Raw genomic sequence first — 8,594 nt, 5'->3', positions numbered from 1 at the left:
CTGGCAACCCTATCTCTTAATCAGAGTATTGAACCGGCGCAACAGGGACAAGCAGAGAACTTCTACAGCGCCCAGCAATGGAACAGGGGCGGAGAGAAAGGGCAAATAGCCCACCAAGCGCCTCCGTTTGCAATTCGCGTGCCCTAAACCAAGATGGCGGCACTTCGCACCTGGGCCAGGAAGAGGCAGTTGCCCTATAAAATATGGCGACACCGACCTCAGAAATAGGCGGGAATTTCCTGCCCGAGCTTTTCTTTGATTGGGCTTTTTTATCCCCAGGCGAGCGTTTAAGAGGAAGTGCCCCCTCCCTTTAGAGAGGAAGTTGTGAGGCGCGATCTGAGTGAGCTGCGTTCGCTGTCGCCACCTCGAGCTCCATGCGGGCCCGGAGGGTGAGAGGGGTTTACATATGCTAATTTTATTCCAGTAGACGCAAATAAGGGTGCAGATCTTTTGCATGGGGGGTATGTTTCGCTGTTCATCTTATATAACATAACGGTACTATATAAATACATTGGCTGTCTGTGTATAAATCAGGGGTGGCCAAACTGTGGCTCAGGAGCCACGTGTGGCTCTTTCACACATATTGTGCGGCTCTGGAAGCCGCCACTGCCATTTGTCTCTCTAAATCACTTCTGCAAGCTAGCCAGTGGCTTGGAGAATGCATTTAAAGTTGCTTTCTTTCTCCCACCCCTCCACCCCATCTTCCTTCTTTGTGGCTCTCAAGGATCTGACAACCATGTCTTGTGGCTCTTACATTAAACAAGTTTGGCCACCCCTGGTATAGATATCTGTACAGAATTGGGAGGAGGGGGGCTCTAAAAATACTTTTTTTCTCATGCAACTTTGGCCTCAGCGCTTTATATATAGTGAAAGAGGAGAGGTCCCTGCCTTGAGGAGCTTACAGTCCTTGAGGCTGGAGAGAATGTTGCTAATGCTCTTAGCATCAGAACTGAGGGAAAGGATACTGTTGCCTCTCTTACTGGCCAGAGAGCATAGAGCTACTGGAAGGCTGCATCCCCTCTCACCCGGGAAGACCACCAGGCAACCATTGGCCAAAGGATGGGCATACCACAGAGAGCTTGCATACCCCTTGCCTACCAGAAGCAGCAGCCTAGGACTGCAGAAGCAAGGAAGAGAAAGCTCTGTTTGTTCCAGCCATTCTGGAGCCACTGGAGGAAGAATGGGCTGCCTTCATTGAGTACCCTAGCAAGGGAGTGCTTAAACTGGTTTCACCTGGGGAGAAGCTGTGGGTCAGTGGTAAAGCATCTGCCTGGCATGCAGAAGGGCTCAGGTTCAATACCTGCAATCTCCAGGAAACAGGTGATATGAAAGACCTCCACCTGGAGAGCTGCTGCTAGTCAGAGGAGAGGATACTCACCTTGTTAGATTACTGGCCTGATTCAGTCTCAGGCAGCTTCGTGTGTTCATGTGGTAGAAATTATGGCTTTCTTTTAAACCTTGTAAAAGGTGGTCATGCTCCTTCTGAGTCTTGTCCCTTATTTATTGTCACAAATTGTTTTGGGTAATGAAAAGTGAGATGGAGTGGTGAGGCCATGCTGGCCAAGAGATCAAACATAGGAAGTTCCCAGTTCAGTTAGGAAGACCCCAATTCAAATTTCATCTTTTCTCTAGACAAGTGAGAGCCCTTTCAGCCCCACCCACTTCACAGGATGTCTGTTGTGAGCGGAGAAGATAAAGGAGATTGTAAGCCGCTCTGAGTCCCTGATTCAGAGAGAAGGGCGGGGTATAATCTGCAGTCGTCATCTTACTGAGTGGCCTTAAACAGGACTCATTTCGGGGTGACATGATAGAGGTTTACAAGATAATGCATGGTATGGAGAAAGTAGAGAAAGAAGTACTTTTCTCCCTTTCTCACAAGAACTTGTGGGCATTCGATGAAATTGCTGAGCAGACAGGTTAAAATGGATAAAAGGAAGTACTTCTTCACCCAAAGGGTGATTAACATGTGGAATTCACTGCCACAGGAGGTGGTGGCAGCCACAAGCATAGCCACCTTCAAGAGGGGTTTAGATAAAAATATGGAGCAGAGGTCCATCAGTGGCTATTAGCCACAGTGTGTGTGTATATTCACAATATATATATACACTTCACAAAGTACTTGTCACCTGCTGGGAACAAGGCAAACTACCACAGGACTTTCGCGATGCAATCATCATCACTCTACACAAGAACAAAGGGGAAAAGTCAGACTGCTCCAACTACCGGGGGATAACCCTGCTCTCCATCGCAGGCAAAATCCTTGCCAGAATACTCCTGAACAGGCTGGTGCCCACCATTGCAGAAGAACTCCTCCCAGAGAGCCAGTGCGGCTTTAGAGCTAAAAGGAGCACCACTGACATGGTATTTGTTCTCAGGCAGCTCCAAGAGAAATGCAGGGAACAGAACAAGGGTCTATATGTGACTTTTGTCGACCTTACCAAAGCTTTCGATACCGTTAGCAGGAAAGGCCTGTGGCAAATCTTGGAACGTTTAGGATGTCCCCCAAGGTTCCTCAGCATGATCATCCAGCTACATGAAGACCAGCGAGGCCAAGTCAGACACTGCAACGACCTCTCAGAGCCCTTCCCAATAGGCACAGGTGTAAAGCAAGGCTGCGTTCTCGCGCCAGCTCTCTTTACGATCTTCTTTAGCATGATGCTTCAAAAAGCCGCAGTAGATCTAGATGATGACGATGGTGTCTACATCCGCTATCGCACCGATGGCAGCCTGTTCAACCTGAGGCGACTAAAGGCTCACTCCAAGACAATGGAAAAACTTATCTGAGAGCTACTGTTTACTGATGATGCTGCACTCATCTCCCACTCGGTGTCAGCTCTGCAGCATATGACGTCCTGCTTTGCAGAGGCTGCCAAGCTATTCGGCCTAGAAGTTAGTCTGAAGAAGACAGAAGTTCTCCACCAGCCTGCACCCCAGGAAGATTATCACCCTCCCTGCATCACTGTGGGTGAATCAGTTCTGAAGACAGTCCAGCAGTTCAGCTACCTGGGGTGCATCATCTCCTCAGATGCCAAGATCGACAAGGAGATTGACAACAGGCTGGCAAAGGCAAACCGTGCATTTGGCCGACTGCACAAAAGAGTGTAGAGCAACAAGCATCTGAAAAAAGGCACAAAGATCAATGTTTACAAAGCGGTTGTGATGACAACCCTCATCTACGGCTCCGAATCTTGGGTTTTATACCGTCATCACCTGCGACTCCTTGAGCGCTTTCATCAGCGCTGCCTTCGCACCATCCTCAACATCCACTGGAGTGACTTTGTGAGCAACACTGAAGTCCTCAAGTGGGTGGAGGTTACAAGCATCGAGGCACTGCTGTTGAAGACGCAGCTGCGCTGGGCAGGGCATATTTCTAGGATGGAAAACCACTGCCTTCCCAAGATTGCTCTGTATGGCGAACTTTCCACCGGCCATCGAAATAGAGGGGCACCAAAGAAGAGGTACAAGGACTCCTTGAAGAAATCCCTTGGCACCTGTCGCATCAACCATCACCAGTGGTCTGACCTAGCCTCAGATCGCAAAGCATGGAGGCACACCATCCACCAGGCTGTCTCTTCCTTTGAGAACGCACGCATAGCTGGTCTTGAGGACAAAAGGAGATTGAGGAAGAATCGCACTGCTACAGCACCAACCCCAAATCAGACTTTTCCCTGCAGCCACTGTGGCCGGACCTGCCTGTCCCGCATTGGTCTTGTCAGCCACCAGCGAGCCTGCAGCAGACGTGGACTACTGCACCCTTCTTAAATCTTCATTCGCGAAGTCAAGCCGAGAGAGAGAGTGTGTATATATAAAAATTTTTGCCATTGTGTGACACAGAGTGCTGGACTGGATGGGCCATTGGCCTGATCCAACATGGCTTCTCTTATGTCAGCCCCTCCCCCTTGCAATGTGATAATATCTCCAAACTGGAGAGCCAGTTTGGTGTAGTGGTTAAGTGTGCAAACTCTTATCCGGGAGAACTGGGTTTGATTCTCCACTCCTCCACTTGCACCTGCTGGAATGACCTTGGGTCAGGCATAGCTCTAGGAGTTGTCCTTGTAAGGGCAGCTGCTGTGAGAGCCCTCTCAGCTCCACCCACCTCACTGAGTGTCTGTTGTGGGGGAGGAAGATAAAGGAGATTGTGAGCCACTCTGTGTGGAGGCTGGGATATAAAACCAGTATCATCATCGTAATATTACTGGCTTACCTTGCAGAGTTGTTTTGACAGTGATTGCATCATGAAGTGTTTTGAACATTCCTCTACAAGCGCTAGCTAAGGGTACCTTCTAGCATCTTACAGAGGAAAGCAAAAACACTTCTGGGCACAAGAGCAGGGCAGATCCTGGCAGCATAGCTATGTGCTAAACAGTGATGGTGAAGTGAAGGCATGCTAGACCTCCAGTGTGTCGTAGAAAGAAAACGGGCATGCCCAGACCTTGCCATAGACTCTCTTTTTTAATTCATAAACTGATTTTGGGGGTGGGGTACATATCTTTGGACGCCGTTTGAGTATTCTGACACCCCCTAGCTTGTTTATGGGTGTCTCTGTCTTCCTGTAGAACAAAGCAGGAGTCAAGCAGGAGCACCTTTAAGACCAACAAACTTTTATTCAGAACGCAAGCTTTCGTGTGCAGGCAGACTTTTTCAGATGAGGAGTGAGGCACAGTAAGCAGAGCTACACATCGCTAGTGGGGTTTCGAATGCGAAGTGGCACAAAGTTAAAATTCAATAGCAGAGTAGTAAAATTTTAAGAAATCCGAACACCTTTGATCTGGGTTGCATTAGCGTGGGAAACCAATAAAACAGTAACGTGTCAGAATGTCTGTTAATTGTCCTATTGCTAATAAGCCTGGGTCAAAATATTAGCAATAGAATAACAGACATTCTGACACGTTACTGTTTTATTGGTTTCCCACGCTAATGCAACCCAGATCAAAGGTTTTCTGAATTTGCTAAAATACAATAGCAGAATAGTAAAATTAACTTTGTACCGCTTTGCATTCTAAACCCCACAAGTGATGTGTAGCTCTGCTTACTGTACCTCATTCCTCATCTGAAAAATCGTGCCTGCACACGAAAGCTTGCGTTCTGAATAAAAGTTTGTTGGTCTTAAAGGTGCTACTTGACTCCTGCTTTGTTCTACTGCCTCAAACCAACACGGCTGCCCACCTGGATCTATCTACCTGTCCAACTGACAAGCACTTGGTCATCATGTTTGTTATTCGAGGAGTGATGGTATTTCAGGCTGGCAAGTGAGGAGGGAGGCTGAGCCTGTGGGAGTAGCAGCTACTGGGTTTTTAAAAAATAAAACACAAAACTCTTCCATCAGTTTCATTATATGAACAGACTTGACTTTGGTGAAGCAGCAGAGGATGAGAGAGAGGTTGTGGTTCAGTGGTGGAGCTTCTGCATGGCATGCGGAAGGTCCCAAGTTCAATCCCCAGCATCTCCAGTTAAAAGGATCTGGCAGGAGGTGATGAACATATGAAGCTGCCTTATACTGAACAAATGAAGCTGCCATACATGGAACCAGACCCTTGGTCCATCAAAGTCAGTATTGTCTTCTCAGACTGGCAGCGGCTCTCCAGGGTCTCAAGCTGAGGTTTTTCACACCTATTTGCCTGGACCCTTTTTTGGAGATGCCGGGGATTGAACCTGGGACCTTCTGCTTCCCAAGCAGATGCTCTACCACTGAGCCACTGTCCCTCCCCTGATGTGAAAGACCTCAGCCTGAGATCCTTGAAAGCTGCTGCCAGTCTGAATAGACAGTACTAACCTTGATGGACCAAGGCTCTGGTTCCATGTAAGGCAGCTTCATGTGATGGGAAGTTCAGAAGTTAGAAGTAGCAGCCAAGAACACACGGTTTAGCTAGCAGATAGAATGCCAGACTCAGATCTGGGAGACCTGGCTGTAAATCTGCCACCAACATGGAAGCTTGCTGGGTTACCCTGGAACAGTCTAGTCTTTATCCACCCAGCCTACCTCACACGGTGGTTGCTGTGAGGATAAAGTGGAGGGGCAAACAGGGTCACATGCCACTTTGCATTGCTATTGGGGAGGAAAGTGTGGTAGAAAGATATAAGTGTTCTGTGCCTTTCTTTCCATTAATAATTGCTGTATGGAAGACGCCAGCAAAAGATTCCTAGTTGATGACTGTCAGTTAGACCAGGCCTGAAACAGGCTGTTGAGACTGACTCTCTGTCTCTCTCCCTTTTTATTTCAGGGTCCTTCACATAAAGCCACTGACAGGCGCCCTCCGAAGAAGCTGAAATGTGAAAAGCGAAATCGAGCCAAGTTGAAGATCCCCAAGGTGGATGTTTGTGCAAACAGCAGCAGCATCTTCTTAACGGAGCCAGCGAATAAAATATCAGAAGTGAATGAGCGCTCACCGAACCCACCTGTCCTCAAGATGATGCTGCAAAGCGAAGGAAAAGCAATTCCAAAGATTAGTGCTGAGTCAGTGGTTGACCGAGCTGACCTTTGTGCAGAAGCTTCTGTCCCAAGTGCCAAGGACTGCTTGCTAAAGGCTGAAAATGAGCCTCTCTTCCTACCTGTTATCCAAAATGGAGAGGAGGAGGAGGAGGAAGAGGGAGAAGAGGAGAGCTGTGGAACTGGCTGCTCAGATGACTCAGAAATGGAACCTGAGGAGGCGCAAGACTGTTCTCTTGAGCTGGATAATAGTATATTCCTGAATGAGGACAGTAACCAGCCGCTGCCAGTAGACCGATTCTTTGGAAGTGTGGCATATATGCACGTATGAAATTACTACTTTTTTTAGTGTTGGCTTTTAGATGTATGCTCCTTGGGGCTGCTAAGCCCATTGCCTGGGGGAAAACTGAAAAGAAAAATAAGGCCTTGCGTACTTAGAAGATATTGGATTTATATCCCGCCCTATACTTTGAATCTCAGTCTCAGAGCAGTCACAATCTCCTTTACTCCCCACCCCCCAACAGACACCCTGTGAGGTGGGTGAGGCTGAGAGAGCACTTTCAGCAGCTGCTCTTTCAAGAACAACTCCTACAAGAGCTATGGCTGACGCAAGACCATTCCAGCAGGTGCAAATGGAGGAGTGGGGAATCTTACAGTTAGTTCTTACTATGGAGTTTCTTATGATTCCTAGAGTTACCCTTAGTCACTTTCAGGTAGCTCCAGGAGTTGCCAGTAACTCTAAGGTAAGAACTTCCTGTAGGTACACAAGGTCTTATTTTTCTTTTCAGTGTTTCCCAGGCAGCAGGGGCTTGCCAGTAACTCTAAGGTAAGAACCTCCTGTACGTATACAAGGCATTGCTTTTTCTTTGTAATTTTGCTCCTGGAACACTTCACACCACCACAGCCCTCCTACGAGGCAATGGCAACCCTCATGCTCTCCGCTTCCCTTATTTTGCATGATTTCTTTGAATTTTGCTCATCAGTGAGGTCAGATCAAGGCCCCACCTACAAGTGGTGTCTGCGCACACACAGTTACGGTACCTAGAATGTCTGCCTATTGTGTCTGAAGCAATCTTGATTTCTGTGTCAAAACAACTATGGGTGGTTTCTTTTTTTTCCTAGGACCTCCCAGCTCCTTCTCTTGTCAGGGCTCCCACCAACAGACGAGAATTCCGGAAGCTACACTTCATAGCCAAGGACGACGACGATGAAGATGACGAAGACGTCGTTTGAGCCAAAGATCTACCCTCCCCTTCTGCCACAAGGTCCCTTCTGTGTGCCAGGCGCACAAAGATCCGTGTGACTAGATATTCCTTTTTGAAGAAGGAAGCACATTTCCTGCTGCAAAAATATACTGATCCTTGTTTGGGTCTTGGGTGGAACAAGTTCCTTTCTAATATACGCTAAAGAACTTACTTCTGTACATTTTCCTGCCTCCTTGTGGGAGAGAGGACACCAGCGGTGGTTAGAGGAGGTGTGGGCTCCATCATCTGTTTTTGTGCCGTCCCGATTTTGGACTTGTCGCTTTTCTCCCTTTGCATCAGTGCTGGGCTTTTTGCAGTGTCACGCATGATACGCACAATGCTTAAGTTGCTTGGAAGGGGGGGGGGCGGGTTGCAGTGGGACATCCCGGATTTCTTGCTGGCTTTTGGATCTCTGAAGCCTGACCAGCAGGGGGCCTTAAAACCTGCCAAAGGACACTGTGAGAAGAGCTGGGGGCCTTCCCCTGGATACGAACTCTGTGAGTTCGCCCAGTCTGATCCGCCTGTTGTGGCTCCTCTATGGTGATGGGGGCGGGGGGGGGGGGGAGCCACAGTTCGCTTTGCCTGTTCTTGATTCTTCTCGTTGCCTTGGTTACTTGGGCAGCTACCGCTGTGGGCTGGAGAAGCTTTGTGTAGAGTTAATTAAAAAGAGAGACTCCTCGACTAGTCTGTTCATTTTGCAGCGTCATAAACTGCAGAAAGAGAGGGTAGTATTCTCTCGTTTCTGTTTAATGCAAGCGGTCCCATGATTTTCTGGGCAGTTCCCAAACGGACTTTTTTAAAAAAGGAATGATTAGAATTGGTAGTCGGCGTGGAACTCATTGCCAGGAGACGTGTTGACCGCCGGCTTAAAAGGGCATAGGCCAGATTTATAGGGGAGGTTGCTACATATTGGCGGAGACAGT

At 48.1% G+C, this 8,594-nt stretch overlaps 1 protein-coding gene across 1 annotated transcript; it reads left to right on the top strand.

Annotated features, from left to right (window-relative positions):
- Positions 1 to 289: 289 nt before the first annotated feature.
- C18H1orf174 (chromosome 18 C1orf174 homolog) lies at positions 290 to 8,350 on the top strand. Its single transcript, XM_060259303.1, has 3 exons — positions 290 to 389; positions 6,222 to 6,752; positions 7,550 to 8,350. The coding sequence occupies exons 1-3, from the start codon at positions 375 to 377 to the stop codon at positions 7,658 to 7,660; spliced, it is 657 nt and encodes a 218-aa protein (XP_060115286.1). The 5' UTR covers positions 290 to 374; the 3' UTR covers positions 7,661 to 8,350.
- Positions 8,351 to 8,594: the final 244 nt, after the last annotated feature.

The sequence above is a fragment of the Heteronotia binoei genome, chromosome 18, assembly GCF_032191835.1.
Source record: "Heteronotia binoei isolate CCM8104 ecotype False Entrance Well chromosome 18, APGP_CSIRO_Hbin_v1, whole genome shotgun sequence".
Lineage (NCBI taxonomy): Eukaryota > Metazoa > Chordata > Lepidosauria > Squamata > Gekkonidae > Heteronotia > Heteronotia binoei.
This window is presented reverse-complemented; position numbering and strand designations above follow the sequence as displayed.